This window comes from Crinia signifera, chromosome 6 (genome assembly GCF_055691185.1).
Source record: "Crinia signifera chromosome 6, ASM5569118v1, whole genome shotgun sequence".
Lineage (NCBI taxonomy): Eukaryota > Metazoa > Chordata > Amphibia > Anura > Myobatrachidae > Crinia > Crinia signifera.
The window spans coordinates 114258131-114280288 of NC_139222.1; the positions used below are offsets into that span (position 1 = coordinate 114258131).

Below are 22158 nucleotides of genomic sequence, written 5' to 3' on the forward strand. Positions count from 1 at the left end.
TCTCCTGGACACTCCTCTGCTGCCGCTTCCCCAGGTTTTTTTTTATTTTTTGCATGTGATAAATCGCATCCGATTTATCACATGTAATAATGGCACATCAAGTGCCAAATCTGATCAAGCTCCCCGGGGAGCTGCTGGGGGAGTTTGGGCCGACTTGTCCTTAGGACAAGTCGGCCTAATGTATGGGGGCCTTAAAACTTGAGTATTGTTCTATCAAAGCATGGAGGTAAAAGATACCAACCAATCAGTTTCTGTCATTTTTCAAATACAACCTGTAAAATGAAAGAAGTTGATTGGTTGGTACTTTATCCCCAAACTTTGATAAATCTCCCCCTTACTAAGTTGTGGTTTGGCTTTCACTGGTGTATTTAAAATGACAATAGGAATTAGTGATGAACAAGCCTAGTTTATCATTTATTTCTATTGCCATTTAAAACCATCAGTTAAATACACAGATTATATGTGGCTTTGACATGCCGATGAATAGTAAATATACCCCATAATATTGATGAATACAGGTTTTGGTGGTAATATCCTGAAAATTAGGTTGAAAGTTAATTATGGTTATTAGTTAGCTCCAGTGAAGAACTCTATTCTGGCACGTGGTATTTGTAGCCTCAGTGAAAGGAGGAAGCTTCCCTCTATTTGGACCCAGCCACATCAGCCATGTTTTTCTGTCCATTTATATTGTAGTACCAGATTTATTGCTGGCTGCTCTAATCAGTGTGTGTATATATAATTTTTATTTTTTTCTTATTTTTTATTACTGATGAAACTAGGTATGGGTTGTGGGGGAGACACTTATTAGGTCAACGACTAATGGTTGACAGGCCATAGGTCAACACAAGCAAAAGGTCGACATGAAAAAAGGGTTGACATGTTTTCAGGTTTGTGTCAGTTGATATGGTCTCCGTATCATGTACCATGCCCCCTTGCATTGCCAGCCATGCTCCAGGCACAGTGCCTCGCTGTGCTGGTCACACACTATTTTATTCTCCCTCTTCGCCCACTGGGATGTTGAAGTATGTGCAAGTCAGTTTTTAGGAAAAATCGTGAAAAACTCATGCCTATCTTTTCATGTCAACCTTTTCAGTGTTGACCTAACGATTGTGTTGACCTTTTGTCCATGTCAACCTTAAACATGTTGACTTTTTAGATATCGAGCATTAGTGGTTGACCCAATGCTTGTCAACCCAACAAGCGCATATTGAACAAACCCAGTTGAAATTAAATATTAAATATTACCTGGAAGGCCACGTAACATGCGGCTACTGTTAGTTCTATAACTGGTTTTACTCCCATGAAGGTCAGCAAATTATAACTTATAGAGTTATTTCATTCACAATCAGCTGGCCTGCCACTGAATATAAGTAACCTTCATTCTCACCTGTTTGTCCTTCCTTTGCAGAAACTCCCACAGTGCTGGTCCCTGGGGTCTGTACATGAACACCGGGAAGATGACCTGGAGCTTATTTGCATCTTTTCTGCGGCTCGTTTTTCTCGTACGCTTCCTCTGTAACTGGAAAGTCCATACGGCACTGTTCTTCTGCAAACCCAAGCATGGTAAATGTCAGGAATAAAATACCCACTTTATAGATAACAAAGAAATGCATTAAAAAAGGTTAAATATTAAACAACGTTTCCCCACAAAAGAGTCAGTGGAGAAATGCCATGGCAACCAATCAGCCTTGAAGTAACATCAAAGTCCATTTTATAAAATTATATGCATTCGCTGATTGGTTGACATGAGCAAGTTCTCCCCTGGGGCACACTTCTCTACACATTTATCTCATTGTCTTATATCTGTCTTATGCTCTCCTCCACTTTAATTGCAATAAAATGATAATACTGCCTATAGTATTGCCAGATACAGAGATACAGACAAAATCAATGGTTATGTCAGGGGTTCCCAAAGTTTTTGAATCAAGGCACCCCAAAGCGCCAGAAATGTTTTTGCGGCACCCCTAGGCTAAAGTTTTCTCATTGAGAAAGTTAGAAACAAATATAAGTTAAATAAATTGTGCTTAAATCTCATCCTTCGGATCAGTTATGTGGTAATGGACAGGATTTGGTACTGTCTGTCCCCAATTTGACTATTATAATGGACATAAATAATTTGAATTGGTCCTGGACCATCAACCCAGGGCACCCCTGCAAGTCCCACAAGGCACCCCAGGGTGCCACGGCACACAGTTTGGGAACCACTGGGTTATGTGATCTGATGCTGCGTCTTTGGGTGCAGCAGCAGATCATAGAAGCCAACAAGATGCCTCCTGAAGCATTTGTACATAGCGGCTCTTATTATATAATACACATCTGCTATACCAATGTATCCATCTCTCAATCGGATTCAGTATTAAATCCCGGCGGTCGGGATCCCGGCGTTCAGAATCCCGACGCTGAAATCCCGACAAGGGGGGGACGTGGATCGCCCCCCCTTGCGGGCTCGCTGCGCTCGCTACGCTCGGCACACTAATTTATTCTCCCTCCGGGGGTGTCGTGGACACCCCCGGAGGGAGAAAGTGTCGGGATTTCAGCGGTCGGGATTCTGAAAGCCGGGATCCTGACCGCCGGGATTTACACTGCATCCCTCTCAATCATGTCTTCAGATTCATCCTGTACAATAATAGGATTAAAATCTTTCACTTCAAGACCTATTTCCCCAGCTACGATCAGGTTTGTTCCAAGGCGAAACGTCCATTACAATATGAACCTGCATTTTCTTACCAACTACTACTTTTTTGTCTTTTGAAAATGAATAGAGCCATGAATTGAACAATATGGACAATTAACCACGCCACCGCTCAGCTATGCAGCAGCAGCAGCTTATGAACCTGCATCAGCCCAATTTACATTCAAAAATCTTCACAGACTAATTGTAAAGTTCCAAGGGAAGACATTTTTATTAGCTGCACATGTAGGAAAGTAATAACAGATTTGGTAAATTGCAAGGTTACTGGACAATTTTCATTATCATAGTTATGTCAAGTTATCATCATTATTCACCAATATATTAATTTAAAAGAAGACCACAGCATTACAGCCATAAATTTAGAATGTTCAGCACATACTATAAGTGTTGGGCAAATTCCATACTTGCCTACTCTCTAAAAATGACAGTGAGACTATTGTATTTCAGGCAGCGCTCCCATACTCCTGTGTGGAGCAGTCCAGTCTCCCATATTTTGCTGTGACTCACAGCATGGCGACACTGCCCCCTGCTGTTCAATCCCAAAAATCACACCACTGAGCAATAAGGATACATTCTGAGGTGTTGTGTGCTCCGTGAGTGCCTTAAAATGCATTGGTGATGTGTGAAGTGCATGGTGGTCACCAAACTTCATCTCTTCAGGATGCACTTTTTATCCTGTGCACGGCCATTTGGCTAGGGCAGTGGTTCCCAAACTGTGTGCCGTGGCTCCCTGGGGTGCCTCAGGACACACGCAGGGGTGCCCTGGGTTGGTAGTCCAGGACCAACTCAAATTATTAATGGTTAATTATTTATGAGCAAAAGCAATGCTGGTGGCTGCCATTAATAAAATGTGTACAAACAGAAGCAAATCCTGTCCTTTACCACATACCTGGCCCAAAGAATCACATATAACCCAATCTAATAAATTAATTTTTGGCCTAGGGGTGCCGTGAAAATTTTTTGATACTCTAGGGTGCCGTGATTCAAAAAAGATTGGGAACCCCTGGGCTAGGGCAAGGAAAGTGTTTACACTTCCCCAGGCAAAAGTTTTGCCTGGGGCTTATTTTTCACATGTCTGCACTTTTGCACTACACCACACCTATTTTATTTGTTTCTCATGTTTTGTTCACATTTTGTGGCTTCTGGGCATGACACTTATGGGCTACATTCTCCCCTTGTCACCTAGACTCTCTTCTTCTGGGGAGAACCAAAGTTCAGGGGAAGCTTCGGCCAACCTTGGGTAGAATGGAATGACCTTGAGCCATAATGCAGAGAGAAATCCAATGATGCCTGCCCCTTCAGGGGTTTGGGATGGGGACCCTCTAAGCTTTGGCAAGGAGGGACCCACAGACCCTTTTTTCCCCTCAGTAGGAAATACTGGCCTTCCTTCACCCCGACAAGTGTGACACCGACCGGGCTGGCTGCTGCATACCTCCCAACCATCCTGATTACAGTGGGACAGTCTTGCTATTTGGAGACTGTCCCTCCCGCGGGTGGCAATGTCCCGTGGAAGTGCAGTTGGGGGAGCCAGAGATTATTGCTTCTCTGCAGAGCAGTGGTGATCACTGAATATCGCACTGCATGTCTTCAGTGCAGGGAAAGGAGGGAGCTCTGGGCTGCTCAGTCGCGAGGGGTGTGTTGGGCACCCCCCGAAAATCCTAAAATTGGAGGTTGTGGTGCTTTACCTGAGGCCACACCCACTCACACCGTAGCCCCAACCCCTTTACAGACTGAAGTTGGGAGGTATGTTGCTGGAGAATCTCTGGTGACAGCCAGCTTCTCGCTCTCTAGCCAAGGAGGAAACCCTGCTTCATCTGCTTGGGGGGTGGGGGGGTCTAGGTACTCTGAAACCCCCCTGCGTGCATCTATGGAATATCCAAGGTACTACATCCCTGGAACATTTTTGTTCATGTTCGCTGGGTGATTAAGCCACACACCTTGGCCTTCAAAAAAACAAGACAAAACAGTAGTAGTACAGCTGAAATTTGGAGATAAGCAGCAGCACCACCACCACCACCAGGACATCTCCTTAAGCTCCCAGAGGGAAAAAAAAAATCTCATATCTGCTGGAGTAATATTACAGCAATACACTGTAGTCCCTATATCTAGAAGATGCATCAACAAACATATCTACTTTGCAAGTCTCTCCGGAAGAAGCCCCGAGAGGAGACCATGCAGGCTACTTCAGGAGCTTAAAGGTCTCTTCCTCAGTCCCCGCCCCTAAAAAGGGAAAACATCCATAACTCACAGGTTCATGGTAAGGAATTTTAATTAAATTAATCCAGTAATTTATCCCTGCCCCCTTCCTGCAGCTCTCGTGATTGTCCGAGTAACTTCAATAGGAAGCAGGCAGGCAGTATGGGGAAAGCCACCAACTCTTCCTGGGCTGCGGCAGACTACCCCAAAAATCAGGTTCCTCCCAAAGCTTCCGGGAGGTTAGGCCAGTATGGGCACTACACAATCCCTGCTATATTAAAGTATTTTCTCAGATTGTTCACATTTCAGCAAATATTCTGCAGAATAAATTGCAACTGGCTGCTAGTCATTTATAAATTTTCTTTCTCTGACAAGTTTAAAATGTTGAAGAAACCCAGATGTGTGAGATTAAAGCAGATAGACAGATGGGGATGGTGCAATGATATTGACTGAGTTTTTATCTATTTCTTGACGGTCATAGGAGGAAATGTACTAACCAATCAGCTCCTAACTTATTTTTCAACACAGCTTATAAAATGACAGCAGCTAATTGGAACGTTATCTCTCTGCAAGGTTCCATCATCCCCATAGTGAGAACAGCAGACTTTCATACCAATGTCCTAATTTGTAAATTACATTCACTAAAACCATGCCATTGCTCAAAGGTAGTTGTGCCCTCATAGGTGTAGCTTCAAATATACCACGCAGTGCAAGTCATAACACTAATAATATATAGGGACTTGTATATTGTGTGCGATTTCATCGGATATGGAGCAGCACAGAACTATTATTGGGAAAAGAACTACGACTGCAACATTGAGTCTCATAAGAAAATTTGCACAGATATATATGTTCAGAATAAATCACGCAGATTTTGGAGTAATCGATGGCTTGATTCAATCTGCCTCTTACTTAGATTGCTGCAGTTAAACAACACACAACTGAAAAAATTGGTTTGAAGGTTTAATGTGTACATGATTTAATACAGGTACTGCACATCTGCTATTCATCTCATTTCACATACAAATGTGTCCTCCCCCATAATTGCTGCAATGGTGTCCACATCCTCCCCGTGCACTGCAGGCGTGCCCACTCAGAACGTGGTGTGGCTCATGCAATGAACTCTCATTGGACAACTGATAGTGGTGTGTACCTGATGTGGACTTGGATATACAGAGCCAGTGCCCAACTTTCCCATATTACGCATGAAATATTACAATTCCCTCACTTCTTTTGTTAGATGTTTCAATTCTTAAGTTTCTATTTTAGGAAGTAAGTTCACGCTGACCCATGTCTTTTGATGAAACACAAGTTTATGTGCCATAGGCAGTGCTTCCATCGCATTCTCTGCTCTGAACAATTGTTAATTGGAAAAATATATAACTTGTTATACAATTTTATTTGGCTTTTGTGCCAAGTCGCTTGTTCATGGTTGTTTCAAATTAAACTTTTGTAGCCAGATGTTTGCAAAATGAAAGTTATACAAACAATTTTACCAGCTAACAGTGATTTGTGATTTTTATACTCCTATACTATGGTTAGATTTAAACCCTTCAATCAATTGATTGAGATTATATATATATTTATATCTCAATCAATTGATTGAAGGGTTTAAATATAACCATATATATCCATTAGGGTTTTACAATGGAATTAAAAGAGGTATTCAAGTAAGTGTCTAGCCGGAAAAAATGACACTAATTTGCAATTGCAGGTGTTTTCAGATCGAAAAATCGGTGAGAACTTGACCAAAAGCGGTCAGACACGTGGATCGATGGCGAATTCGCCAATCCATAGGATTTTGCCCATGCCAGAATTTCAACCCATCAAATAATCAGTATTGGCAATAAAAAGGTTAATTCCAAGAACTGAATATCCAAAAGTAAAGAAATGAAAAGTGTAAAAAGAATATGAACCCCCCCCCCCCCCCCGATGAGGGACCTGTTTTTACAATGATGGTTGCATATGTGTCGCCATATCCTATGTGTTTTCACCCAAAAGGGAGTCATCTTTTAGACAAATGACCATCAGACATATTTTGCGGTAAAATCTTGTTTTGTTTCGCCCAAAAGTTTTGGTGGTAAATGTGCATAAACACATAGGTTGGCTCATGTCAGCAATAAGCAACATTAATATTTAATACTGTAAATACAGAACTTTATATTTCACTCGGTCAAGCTTTCTCTCTTACATATGGGTCTGTTAGTCCAGTATGCATTTGGACACTGTTGGACCAATTTGGCTTGATTGGGTCCAATTTTCACAACCAGTAAGACCCCCAATTTTGAAGCCATGGGGGTTCTGTGGGGCTAAAAATGGGTCAGGAAAGCAAGAAATGGCAAAGTTGAATAACATAAAGAGGTAGAGGACATGGAATTTAAGAAATGTGGTCAGATCCGGGAGCCGACCACAGATGAGTATGCTGAGCACACCATTGACATGGGGAGCATGTTCAGGGCCTTCTGCTGGATGGATTTGGATGAGAACTTCATAGAGGAATGGTCTAGAATACCTATGGGAGTGGCCAGCACCTTTGTCTTATGTCAAGATGGTGTATGCCGGGATGACCTTTGGCCCAGGGAGCATGTTCTGTGCCTTCCGTTAGATGAATTTTGATGAAAATATCACAGTCTGATGACAAATGGTCTGGGATACCTAACTAAGGGCCTTATTTTGGTTCATTCTTTCTGACAAAATCCTTCTTAGATGGGCAAAACCATGTGCACTGCAGGTGGGGCAGATGTAACATGTGCAGAGAGAATTAGATTTGGGTGGGGTTTTACTTCAAAGTGAGATCTATATTGCAGTGTAAAAATAAAGCAGTCAGTATTTTCCCTGCACATAAACAAAATTACTCACCCAAATCTAATTCACTCTGCACATGTTACATCTGCCCCCCCTGCAGTGCACATGGTTTTGTCCATCTAAGAAGGATTTTGTCAGAAAGAATGAACCAAAATAAGGCCCTAAGTGCTTGACTTCCTGGTGTAACTTCTACATAAAAAAGTACAAAACCACCAAATCGCATACAGAAAACCGGAGAAAACATTGCCACCTACACAACCCCAAATTAAAAGCACATTGCAAAAAAAAAAGTAGATTGCTGTTCAGAGAAAGTCTGGGGATTATGGCTACAGGCAAACCCCATCAATACAAATGACACTAGGCAGCCCCCTCCTGGGTCATCATTGTACTGTCTCTGTGGCATATTTTCACAACAACATGCCTGGGGAGGTCCCAGAAAGCGTATACAGTATGTCATAGATGGTGAAAAATAGACATGCAAACAAATATTTCCCATTCAGAATTAAATCAGGATGCATTCTAACAAGATGATGCAAATCATGCACATCGACAATACTGCAGCTACATACTCCAGAGGCTGTGCAGTGATGGAAGACTTCTCAGAGGTTTTGTAGTTCAGTATAAAACATCATATGGATAATGTTAAGAACTGAGAAAAGCCACACACTATAATCCTAATCATCAGATTGGAATTAAAAGTAAACACACTTTGATCAATGATGAAAGACTTTTAACCCTTCTCCAGCCACATGGCACTAAGATGAAGGAGAAAACGAATATAAATCTGCTAATAAATGTTTTTTTTTTCTCGTCTTCAATGGTTCCCTAAAATAAATGTGTGACTAGCAAATCTATTACATAAAATACCATTATGTGTTCATCTGAGATTTATTAACATTTGTCACACTAAACCATTCTAGATGTATTCCTTATTATTTACCTGAATGGTGTTGAATCTCAATTTATTTTTAGGGTGAAATTTAATTTCTTTTTTCCCTAACACTTTGGGCGGTATTCAATGCCACGGCGAGGATGGCTTATTTTCGGCGAGGAAGAGACATCCTCGCCGTCCAACCCCCTCACCGTGGTCAAGAGGGCAGCGAGGATCCCTTAAATGGCGAGGTCCGTTGCAAATGTGAGTCCGCTGCATGTTGTGGTGAGCCCCACCGTTTTAATGGCCACACTTTCCGTTTTCACCTCGCCGAATGAAATCAGCAAGGTGGAAATGGCGAGTGAAGGGGAAGTAGAGTACTCTGATGTCCAGCTGTCGGCAGTGCTCGTCGTCAGAGGCATTGAATACCCCTCTTTCTGCTGAAGAATGCAAGTCTTTGGTGAAATGTCCTTATTTATTAACAGTTTCTTATATAGCACACACACACACACACACACCAGTCCCTGCCCCAGTGGAGCTTACAATCTATATTCCCTACCACTTGTACACGCACACACAGACATTCTAGGGTTAATTTGTTAGGAGTCAATTAACCTACCAGTATATTTTTGGATTGTGGGAGGAAACAGGAGTACCCAGAGTAAACCCACGCAAGTATGGGGAGAATATACTAACTCCACACAGTTATGGCCATGGTGGGAATTGAGCCCATGACCTCTGTGCTGTGCGGCAGTAATGCTAACCATTACACCATCTGAAATGCAAACAATGATCATGATACTTTACAACATTAATATTTTAAATAATAAAGTTAAGTCTACAAAACATAAAATAAAAAAGGAGACTGTTTTCTCAAAACTACTGAATACTTTGTTATGTCTGTTTAATTGTTTTCAAGGCTGATCAGGGCTGGTTTCATCCCCTATAAACCACCAAGCAGTGACATGCAGACAAGGGAGAAGGAGCCTCTCCTGCCATAACCCACGCAAGAGTTTCGACAATAAAAAGTATTATAATAACAAAGAAAAGATTTTTAATATCTGTACATTGTTCTTATAATCTTTGTATTCTACTTTTATATTTCACCACCAAATCATATAGTATATCAATCTGGTTCTGAAAGTAGCCAGTGCCTCCCCAGCCATTTACCTCACCCTCACTACCCAATAATAGTACCCACATATGTAACTGTTAGGTAAAGCTTATAATATTTATTACACACACACACTTTGTTGACAATTACACTTAGGTCTATTTCATTTACCTGCATTTTCCACACATGGGCAGGCCCGGCGGCAGGGGGGGGTCAAGGGGGACATCTGACCCGGGCCCCAAGATCACGGGGCACACAAAAAAAATGCACTCCGTATTTTTATTATGCCGTCTGCTCCGAAGCAGACAACAAACATATGCAGAGCAATCTCTCTCTCTCTCTCTCTCTCTGGAAGCCAGGAGTAGGTTGTCTCTGCTCCTGTATGCTGCTGAGCATGCAGCAGAAGCTAAAAGATGATGGCTGCCCCCATAAGACTACGCAAAGATGGCCGACTCCCACCAATGAGAAGCCAGGAAAAATAGAGCATACAAAAAAGGGGCGGAGCTTAACAGGAGTGTGAGATTTACAGGAAAAAGGTCCAGAGAACCTGCTTAATGCCTACTCCACCTTTTTAATTGACCAGGTAAGTGCCTTGGAGGAGGAGAGACAGTTCTCTATCGATCTATCATCACTGTGATATATCTATGTATCTATCTCATATCTAACTATTTGTCTATCTATCAATCATCATTCTAATCTATCTATCTATCTATCGCTATCATGCTTACAGGCCATGAAGTGTTTCCTATTAAAAGACACACACACACACACATATATATGTATGTGTGTGTGTGTGTGTGAACAGGGTATTTTTTGGGGTAGGGGGCCCAGAGATGTCTATGTACCGGGCCCAAGATTTCTGATGCCAGCCCTGCACATGGGGCAAATGTACTAAGCATTAAGAGGAGAGGAAATTAGACCAGATAATGCCCCATCTAACGGTCCTTTTTTTTAACCTAGTCTGTAATATACTGGCAGGCTAATTGGCTCCCAAAAAAATGAACCCTAGAATGTCTGCATGTTCGTGTACATTTGGTAGGGAATATAGATTGTAAAGCGCTGCGGAATATGTGCGCTATATAAGAAACGTAATAAATATTATTGACAATGAGTGGCATTAATGATATTATTGATAATATTGTATTAGCCTCTCTCTTTCTTATACAGCTTTTCTTCATTGATTTGTTTTGCATGTTATTTCTAGTGCCTAAATGAAACTCACTATGTTCTAGTAAACCAGATCAGACATTGATGTCTCAGGAACCCTTATAGGGGTGGGGAAGGAAGTCATGCTCTTTCATGCTGGGCTCGTTCACTGAGGTCTAATGGGATAGAAAGGTCAGTACTGATGGTCAGATCAAGTTATAGTAGCCTGGGGTCTCTGTCCCCCTAAGGTAGGGTGACTTTGCATTCTTTGCATGCTTGCATCCTGCTCATTTTCATCCCTGGCCTCTGCCTTATTATATTTGTCTGCTCCAACGTCGTTTCACTAACATACAGTAGGCTTACAGTAGAACAAACCCCTCTTAGATGATATCACATTTTAGACCAGTATTAAAAAATGAATCTAGCTACATAAATACCACTCCAAATTCTGGGCACCCTTGAATGTTAAACATGAACAGGTTTGGACTTGCCTTTAAAGTAACCTGGTGATCCCCTGCTGGGCACCAAACCTTGTTGTGTTATCAGATGTCCCAGAACCATTCACTGATTAATCATCTCCAGAACATGCTATAGGTAATTGGCAGCTGGTATGAATTTCTCTTCTAGACCAGTTTACAACTGGAGGATATTGGGGGTAGGGGGGTGGTAAAGTTGGGCATCAGGTTTACATAATATATATTATAAACACCCCCACCAGATAATATACTTAAGAGGTTAAATATCCCTAGTATGGGAAAAAAGAGAAAACAGACAAAGCAATGTATTTAGGAAAGTATAAGTAGTGCTGGGCATCCATACTGGATTATTACAGAACCTACATTTTGTAATCTTGTTACAGCATATTCCACACAAAGAGCAATAGCTGCTTACAGTACAGTTTAAGTATCCCTTATCCGAAATGCTCGGGACCACGAGCATTCCGGATAAGGGAATATTCCGGTTTTTGGAATAATTTTTTTTTAGCCATACTTACCTGCCCCTGGTGGGTCCCCAATGGTCCCTCGGCGTCCATGGAGTCCTCCGGCGTCCATGGCAGGCCACCAGCACCGTTTCCGGCATCTCCAGCAGTCCCAGGAGTGCTTTGCGCAAGTTCCCAGGCGCGCCGGTGACGTCACCGGCGCGCGCAAAGCACTCCTGGGACCGCTGGAGACGCCGGAGAGGATGCTGAAGGCCTGCTATGGACGCCGGAGGACTTGGTAAGTATTAAAAGAGGGTTGGGGGGGGGGGGAACAAAAAAAAAATGGAATTATTCCAAAAAACCACGGTTTTTGGAATAATTCGGATTACGGGATGCCCGGATACGGGATACCCGACCTGTATATAGTTCTAATCAAGGACATTTTAAGATAATTCTTACATCAGGGAATGAATAAGCTCTCCTTTTTGTAAGCTGCAGGTGGGCGATTCAGATATATTGTATGTACAAAACAAACAGGAATCCATATATTACCATAGGTGCACCCAATCCCTATTCACATTTTAAAATCTTTATTAGATATAGGTTTTTTTTTTTAATCCGGACTTTGGATTGCGTATATACATTCTGTAGCCTTGATATAGATGCCTAAGGAAAATGAGCATTGCTGCTCCACTGCGCTGTTCATATAGGATAAATACTGATGACCGGCAGTGGTCAGAATACCAATGCCGGCATACCGATGGAGGGAATCCCATATACTTATGTTCAGGATGCTGGCAGTGACCAGCCGTGTTTTTATTTAAACCCTTATTCCACCGGAATCTCTTTCTACCATGTTATTTCTTTGTTACTGTATTTTAGGATGTATATCTGTAATACAATACTGCATTACATTTGTTGGATATTTCCTAATACCCTGGTTTCTAAGTATCGGTGTTAAACAATGATTTTAAAATAAACTTGAACAACTATTGTATAGGATTCCTCTTTTCTTTACATTTACACATTCGGGCTAGTATCTTTATTAGATTTCATTAAACTTATATGATATACAGTAGCACAAAAAAAAAAAATTATTTTGTTAAAGCATTTGAGATTTTAAAGTTGTGGGCCGGCTGTAATAGTGTCCAAGTTCAGCGGCTGTGCGGGTTGCCGGTTGAACGCTACCCAATTTAAAAATAAGAAGTCAATCATTCACAAGGCAAGACCATGTCTTCTACTCTATAACATCTGGCCCTACGTATTCGTAAAATAGACTAAATTAAATATTAATGTAACATTATTAGGCTCCATAGCAGAATACTTCTGTGCAATATTTAGCAAAATGTACAAGTACAAGCCAGTAAATCATCATTTGTATAGAGAAACTCCCAAAAAATGAATACAATTTGCTAGCTAAAAAGAACATTTCGAGCTATCCAGGGAACACTGTGTGACTGATATATTCTCAGTGTCAAAGAAATGCAAGCACATAGCCAGAGGAGTGACCGGAGGTTGGGAATGGAGCGCTGTGTGGTCTGGACGACACCTGCCATTATAATACGCGGTCTTGCAGTCCTCTTTAATAACTTTCAGGAGAAGTTCTAAACGATCACATTCTTCCAGTAGTTGCACATGGAAGTGTTTAGCAACAACCTTTTAATTAATAATGTGCCCAAGGATGTTTCACACTATCCAATGTTTTTAAAGTGTGAAATGCACATATAGCCTCCAGCAATATAAGGAGACAATGCTGCATAATTAAGACTTTTTTTTATGCATGTTGTCAGACAGTCTCGGATAACGCCAAGCTCCCACATACTGATCTACTGCAAGCACTGATTCCATTACATTGCCTTTTATGTAAGAAATAAGAAACAGACTTCCTTGGCAGTAAGTTCATTCAAATTACAATGTGAAGTTTGTGGGAAGGATGGTATACTCTCACACCGGATTGGGAAAGTATAGCCACGCTTTATGTAACAAATGATTAGTGGCTTAACATATGCTGCCGAATTATTTGAGGATGATCCATAATACATACATTAGAACGGTGTATACAGTAAACATCAAAGTATAAGAAATCCCCTCCCTATAAGCTTATAGGTACTTGTGTATTTTGGCGGCGCCCATCGCATCGCATACCATAACGCATACGATGGTATGCGATGCGACGCGATATCGTACGATAGTGCACGATGGCATACAATTTTGAAATTGTATGCCATTGTACATGGCATACAATGCCATGCGATGCGATTAAACATTGTATAAGCACCCTAATGGGTGCTTATACAATGTTAAGCACCCAAATGGGTGCTTACAATGTTAAATGCACCCCCACGCCACCCCCCCACTATAAACGTGAACCCGAAGCGTGGCGAGCGCAGCGAGCCCGCGAGGGGCGGCGGTACGCGTCCTACGACCTTTTCATACCCCCACTATCCACGTCGGCGTGGAGTTGAGAATAGAATAGTGTGGCGAGCGCAGCGAGGCGTGGTGAAGCCCGCGAAGGGACGCGTTTACCTGTGAAGGTATCCGCGGGGCTCGCCACGCTTCGGGCTCGGTGGCTCGCTGCGCTCGCCACACTATTCTATTCTCAACTCCACGCCGACATGGATAGTGGGGGTATGAAAAGGTCGTAGGACGCGTACCGCCGCCGCTCGCCACGCTTCGGGTTCACGTTTATAGTGGGGGGGTGTCGTGGGGGTGCATTTAACATTGTAAGCACCCATTTGGGTGCTCAAAAGCACCCTTTAGGGTGCTTATACGATTTTTGGTCGTATAAGGGGTCAAAATCGCGTCGCATCTTTTGCCATCGGGTGCATGGCATGCGATGCGATCTGATCGTCGTACGACGGACATCGGGGGCGCCGCCAAAATACACAAGTACCAGCTTATATGTAAACCATAAAAAACGATCATTTCTATTTGGCCGATTAATCACCATCTGCATCCTCAGATCTGGATGTGTTGTGATAATATCAGCCCAACTCGTAATGTGATAATGGACTAATTCACACGGATATATTAATTACTGCATGCAGGGACACAGTTTGCGAGAGAGCTCTGTCATTGTGATGGGTTTATGCAGTACTATCAGAGTATTTTTTGTAAAGAAATAACCCCCCGATCCTGTGCTGCACCAATATTGCCACTTCTGGGAATTCCCCCCCACCCCCACCATTGAGCAAAATCCCCACCTGTGGATTGGCTCCTGTAGGGCTGCCAGTCTTCGGGGAGTCTTACTTTTGTGACCGCCGGGGCTGTAAAGTGAGCTGCCGATTTGCAGCATCACGTTACAGCACCAGGTTTCACAGAGCTGCAGGAAGCCCTGATGACAGTAAGCCCTGATGACAGTCAGCCCTCACTGGAGAACCAATCATCGGATCCTGGGAGGGGGAGTATTCATTTTTTATTTTTATTTTGCGCAGGTGATCAGCTTGTGCGTCTATCAGACATACACAGGCCCATCCCTGCGCTGCTTTCTCTGCCTAGGGACCGAAACAGCTATGCAGGAACACATATTAGCCTGAAAGCCCTGTGATTCCCCAGCTGACATTTGCCTTCTTTAATTTTTCACTTTTTTATTTTAGTAAATTTGGCCAGATCACATTTCACATTTTTAGTAACCAGATTCTACCTACTTATAAAAGGAAAATGAAATCTGTTTACTACAAAATGCAAATTTTAGGGTTTAGAGCAGCTTTTCATGAAAATTTGTCCAAAAAAAGCATTTTAATGCATTCAGGTGATACTAAAATAATGTGAAAAGTGTGCGAACACACCCTTTCACATTATTTTAGTAAAAAAAAATAAGTCTTACTACTTTTACAAATGTGATCTCACCTCTACAACCCATAAAAAACAGATGACCTAAAAAGCAAGGGTTAAGGAATGGCGGTGCACAATCTCAAGGAGCAGAGGAGATCGTGCTCGATGCTGCTGCCTCCCTCTTCCATCTTCTGTTGTGCCATCAGGTGGGAGACACTGGTGGGGGGGAGCAGAACCGCAGGGTCGCATTGTCTCTGCTAATATGGAACCTGCAGAGAAAGGACCCCTCGCACCTCCAAAAATGGCCATAGTCTTAGAGGGGACAGATGGTAACGGTCCTACCTCTAGCATCTGCCAGAGGAGCGCAGCAGCACGTCCAGTGCTACCCGGAAGTGCAGATTTCAGGAGCGTTGGCACAGTGAAACTCCCCAGCAATGATCATGAAACCCCTGGCAGCAAGTATGTAGGTAAGCGGCACTAGTGGGGGGGCATTATGTGTGTAAGCGGCACTAGTGTGAACATTCTGTGTGTGTCTAAAGTGGGGGCATTAGGTGTGTAAGTGGCGCTAAAATGCCATGGAAGGGGGGGTTCAATTTATAATTACACCATTGTAGTATAGCAGTAAGAGGATATTCTAGGCCAATAAGCTCAGACTTTTACTAACAAACACCATATGTATAAATGGGATGTGTTCACTATCCCAGCAGTCAGAATGCTGGCGTTCACTATACCAGAGTCCCACTATCAATTGGAATACTAGCACCAAAAACGTAACTGCCACAATGCCGCACAATATGGGGGGTGGGTAGGTTATATGCACTTAGGGTTAGGCTGCAGGGGAGGTTCGGGTTAGGCACTTTGAAGGGGGGGATAGTTAGGTTTAGGTGGCAGGGTGGGCTGGTGGGGATGGTTAGGGGGTAAGTAAAAGCCTACATTGGGATGCCGGAGTCTGTAGTTTGACAGCCGGTCATTCATATATATCCCAAATGAATATACACCAGTCATACAGACTCATGTTTCTCCCTCTGGGGCTGTCCAAATTCTGGATGGTTCTTCCCTCATGCACAGATGGTGTAATGGTTAGCATTGTTGTCTTACAAAACTGAAATCATGCTGTCATGGGTTTTCTCTGGGTACCCCGGTTTCATCACACAGTGAAAAAATATACTGGTAGGTTAATTGGGTCCCAACAAAATGATGTGCGTGCATGTACATCTGGTGGGAAATTTAGATAGTAAGTTCCACTGGGGCAAGGACCATTATGAGTGGCTAAATCTGTAAAGTGCTGTGGAATGTTTTTGCTGTTTAAATAACTGGTAATAAATAAAATCTGTCTCTGACTGCTTATTGTATGTCCATCTTTAACCCTTTGACTGCCAACATCTCTGTAAAGGTCCATGCACACTAGGAAATTTTAACTGAAAAGACTTGCCAAAATCTCTGATAGATAGTCACCAAAGTAGTGCGCGTACACACTGAGCTATTTTGCTGAAAATCTTTCATTATAAAAGGCTATTAACATAATGGGCTGGGTTTGAATACCAAGGGTGGGAGCAGGGGCCATATTTTCAGTGCATTTCTGTTCATGGGGCCTGAATCAGAACTGAGCACTCAGCACGTATATTTGGATCCTAGCGATCAGGTGAACCCTGCCCCGCCCAGTCAAAATCCTTCCAATATATGCACGGCTTCGATTTCATATGAGAAGGAGGAGAAATCCATTCACCTGCACCATCAATGTATACATTACTGCCATAACAAAATATACATTGTGGCAGGCAGTGGCGCTGGGATTGCAAACATTGCTGGCCTGTGTGTGCATTGTATAGGTTACCGGCCAGAGGAGTAGCTAGGTGACATGGTGCCCAGAGCAGTATGTTTTGGCAACCCCCCTCCCCCTAGTCATTTTTCCTTCTTATAGTAATGCTCCTCACACATTATGCCACACAAACTATAATTCCCATTACACCACACAACGTAATGCCCATTACACATTATGACCAACACTATAATACAGGGCTCAACAATTTTTTTTTAAATCTAGGAGGCAGGATGAAAGTGTAGGTGCCAGACAAACCAAAAATAGTGTTAGTGCGCGCCCAAGGAGCTTCAAAAATTTACACTGCAATGTCTATTACACGTCACACATCTATTACATATTTTTCCACATGCCATAATGTCCATTACACGTTATGCCACACACCATAATTCCTATTACATGTTATACTAAACGCAGGCATGCCCATTAAACATTATGCCATAATGCTTAGTACATATTATGCCTGCTTACTTACATGCTCATTGCTACGTGTTGCATGCCCTTTGCCAGGAGTTGCATGCTGGAAGCCATGCAGCCCCCACTTGTCAAGCAGCACTTACTACAGGGGGCATTGTGTGTGTAAGTAGCACTACAGGGTGCATTATGTGTGTCGCTTCCACATATAATGCCCCCTAGCAGTGCCCCATTACACACATAATGGTCCCAGTAGTGCCACTTACACATATAATGCCCCTCTGTAGTGCCACTGCCTTACACACATAATGCCCCCACTAGTGTCGCTTACACACATAACTTAAACACATAATGCTACCTGAAGTGCCACGTACCTACATGCTGGTTGCCAGGGAGAGGGGGGGGGGGGGGGTTTACATGTCCATTGCCCAGGGGGATTTAAATGTTTTTATTGCCCGTTCGTCAGTGCAGAGTCTGACAGCATCACAGAGACCCTGCGCCCCTCCAAAGATGGCAAAATATCTGTAATTCTGTCACAGACTCTGCACCTCCGCGGTGGACGGCATTTGGAGGGTGGACTGGTGGCACCCCAAGCTCAAGCATCGCCCTCCCTATGCCCAGTTTATGGCATATAAGAAATGGCCTGTACCAGCAACGCATACATTACTGGTTTATAATGAAGTGGGCAGTGGTGCTAGTAATATATACATTGCTGGCCTGTGCTGCTGGGTGATCGGTGCTCTGCTGGGAGAGGAACGCTGGAACAGAGGTGGAACTAGTGGCAGTGCTAGGGGGCATCAGACAAATTTTTGCCTAGGGCATCAACATGGCTAGGGCCAGCTCTGTGTGCTAAATAGAGGCTAATTATTATCTTCTATATCTGTCCCACTAGCTAGCACATTTGTCCATATGACTGGGAAGATAGGAGCTGAAGTATGTCTTCACACTAGTAGAAGATTTGCTGAGCAGTCATTTAACAATATAAAAAATAGATCATGGAAAGTTCACTCTTCAGGAACAGTAATCATCACCAGATACACAACATGTAATGCATATAAAACTATTCAATGCATTTTATTGTGGCCATTCAAAATATTCTGCAACAATGTAAGATTGCGATATAAAAGAGCCACATTTATACATTTACAAGGTTTTGCAGATATAAAAAAATAAAGCCTGCAGGAATATAATACGTTATCTAAGAATTGTCAGTTCTGTCTCTGCTTGCATTAAAACTGTTGTAATTACACCACAATTTGTAGCTATCATTAATTGCTTTTTAACTCCCAAAATGAAAAACATTTTATATAATATTCATCATGTGATTTTAATTTGTTGCTTCAACACTTAAATGTATTTTGCACACTTGCTAACAAGGGGGGGGGGGGGGGGTGAGGAGGAGATTCAGTTTAGTTAATTGCTATACTGAATCCCGGGTCATGCAGCCAGTTAACAATTATAATATACTAATAAAGTAAAGTCTTGAGACTATAACTTTGGTCAAATTAATAGTCAATCTGTCTTTGTAATATTGTTCCTTATACATGTTTAGTCAAAATTACACTAATATATAAAACCAAAATCATGAATTACAAAAACACCCTATATTAAAAAAAAAATTTGACATGAAACTGTGAAGACGACTAGCTTGCATATCCTTATATAGGAAGGAACAAACCAATGTATTTTATGAATTCTTTTCAATATGTTTTGTGTGATGTTTTTACTAACCGTGATGTTGCATAGTGATGCTTATACTTCAATCAAAATACATTTTAAAAACACTATTACACCTTAACCCAGTGTTTTTCAACCACTGTGCCGTGGCACACTAGTGTGCCTTGAGCTGCTCTCAGGTGTGCCCCAAGATCTAGAGATGCCCAAACCAGTTTACAGCCACCACCAGTTCAACTGTTATTTACTGGTCTCTTCTTTTCATGTACTGCCAATGTATTTTATTTTTGTTACCCGTGGGGACAAGTGTGATTGTTTTTTATATGGGGGCCAATAGTTTTTTTGTGATTTGCCTTCTGGGGATCTCATGGTGTGCCTTGGCAATTTTTAAATCTTATTTAGTGTGCCACAAGGTAAAAAGGTTGAAAATCACTACCTTAACCAAAGGAATATTGTTCTGCACTACCATCTAAGAAACAGTTTTCCTATAATATGGAATTATTAAAATTTTTGTTAACCACCTTTAAAATGGTGGAAGGGACAAGGGGTGGGAAGACCAATTTGAAGGCACGAAACAGCTATACTAGATATCCGCCACCCTTGCATTATACTCCTTTTTTTACAAATTTCCCATAACCTTACTATACTCCAAGTTGACCTGTTGCTGTGGACAATGTTTTTCTCCTAGAAATTGCTTTACAGTGCATCCAGAAAGTATTCACAGCGCTTTACTTTTTCCATATTTTGTTATGTTACAGCCTTATTCCAAAATGGAACAAATTAATTTTTTCGCTTAAAATTTTGCACAAAATACCCCATAATGAATACGTGAAAAAAGTATTTGGGAGATTTGTAACTGGAAAAGTTGAAAAGGAGCAATATTTCCCAAAACTGGGGCTGGGCAATTTCCCCCATGGGAACGCCCAGTATTTTCTGGGCGTTCCCATGAGAACGTTGGACATCCCATGCAAATCGCCCTGTGACGCGGATGGGGGGAGCGGATCACCAGATCTCAGCTGCCTGCCCACTTCCTTCCAAGGGTGCACGCAAATCTAAGTGACCTGAGAGTCACTTAGATATGCGTGCACCTTCGCCATCATTCAATGGTCGGCGACCCTCGTGATGGGGGTGATTCCCCCAAGCCTGCAAATGGATGTTTATGTTGAACATCCATTTGCAGCCAGTGCGGGCGAACCCGCATTGCAAGAGCATTTGCCGGGCGCAGTTTTGTGGATTTACAGCCTTGCGAGTCAACCAGAGCAACCCCCTTTGTCTCTTTTCATTAGGTCATGTTACAAGCAGTTTTTAAAATAAAAATGAAAATTACAGTTCGTACTGGATTGGCTGGTACTTTCTCACTCGCTCTCTAGTCTAACTCTCTAAGGCTTTGTACATCTGCCCCACCATATCTATAATTTCTGGAGAAAGAGTACATCCATTATTTAACAATTTGCTATACTGTATCTTTTATACAGTACCAGTTATCAATAAAATCCAAGTCTACCATTGAATAAGCTGTTTTTAGGACCATTTTGACAATTTAAATTAGATATGATCAACTACATAGACTATTTATAAAAAAAAAAGAATGATCCTATACAATTAAAACGGAGGGGTATATTTACTAAAGTGAAGGTGTTGCCCTTTGCAACCAATCAGTTTCTACTTTTTATCTAGCACCTTCTAGATCATAGCTGAAATCTCATTGGTTGCTGTGCACATCTCCACTTCTGTATATCCACACATTGGCAAATTTACACCCGAGTCTGGATAAGGTTGTAGGATACATTTCTAGGTTTACATGCTTATGAAAGAATACTTCTAATCTGAAATGTGTTCTTTTATGTATAATAATATTAATAATAATAATAATAATAATAATATTTATGGAATAAATGTAATATTTGTACACACTGGTTTGGAATATCTTTTAGGATTTATCAGCGCAGATCATTTTCATTATATATGTTAATATGAGACTGGTTATACCTCCTTTTTCATTTATACTTATAAAAATGTGTGGATTATTAGATAGACAGGGGAAAATTTACTAAAGGAAATTTGTAAAAAATAGGTGTATTTGTATTTAGAAATACACTTATTTTTGACATTTACTATCCCGAAAATACAGCAATTCGTATTCGTAATGATAGCACATCAATACGAATACGAATTGCTGTATTTTCGGGATAGTAAATGTCAAAAATAAGTGTATTTCTAAATACAAATACACCTATTTTTTTACAAATTTCCTTTAGTAAATTCCCCCCACAGTGTCTAGATAGACAGTTGACAGGGTCAAAATGTCAACATGGGAAAGGTTGATATGGTCAATATACCCTGTATGAATATACTGTATCCACATGAAGCACATCCACAAAAATACATAAAAACAGCAGGATTGGAGAGATCGTAGGATGCCGTATAAAGAATATGGCAGATATGCAAGTGATAGTTCAGCAAAACAAAAGTTTGTAGAAATAAAGTGTGGGAGTCCTTCACACCAGCAGCCACCCCCTCCTCCCTCAATGCCAGGTGGGTGCTGCCCTGTGTACCCATAATCTCCCCATCTCAACACCACGCTTACTCCGATGGGCAGGTGCTTGAGATCCTGGGACCTTCACACAGAGGCACTCATTCAGGTCCCAATAATCTTCCTCTAAATTCATGTCAGCCTCTGCACCCATCGGATATGATCATAAATGCATTTGGACCAGATTCTTATCTTATCAGA

At 41.9% G+C, this 22158-nt stretch overlaps 1 protein-coding gene across 2 annotated transcripts in view; it reads right to left on the reverse strand.

Annotated features, from left to right (window-relative positions):
- Nucleotides 1–22158, reverse strand: part of EDN3 (endothelin 3) — a 92864-nt gene that overhangs the window by 7967 nt on the left and 62739 nt on the right. For both annotated transcript variants that reach the window (XM_083146843.1, XM_083146842.1), the window contains exon 3: nt 1388–1546. In XM_083146843.1, coding sequence (XP_083002969.1) covers nt 1388–1546 — 159 coding nt within the window. The remainder of the gene's footprint in view (nt 1–1387; nt 1547–22158) is intronic.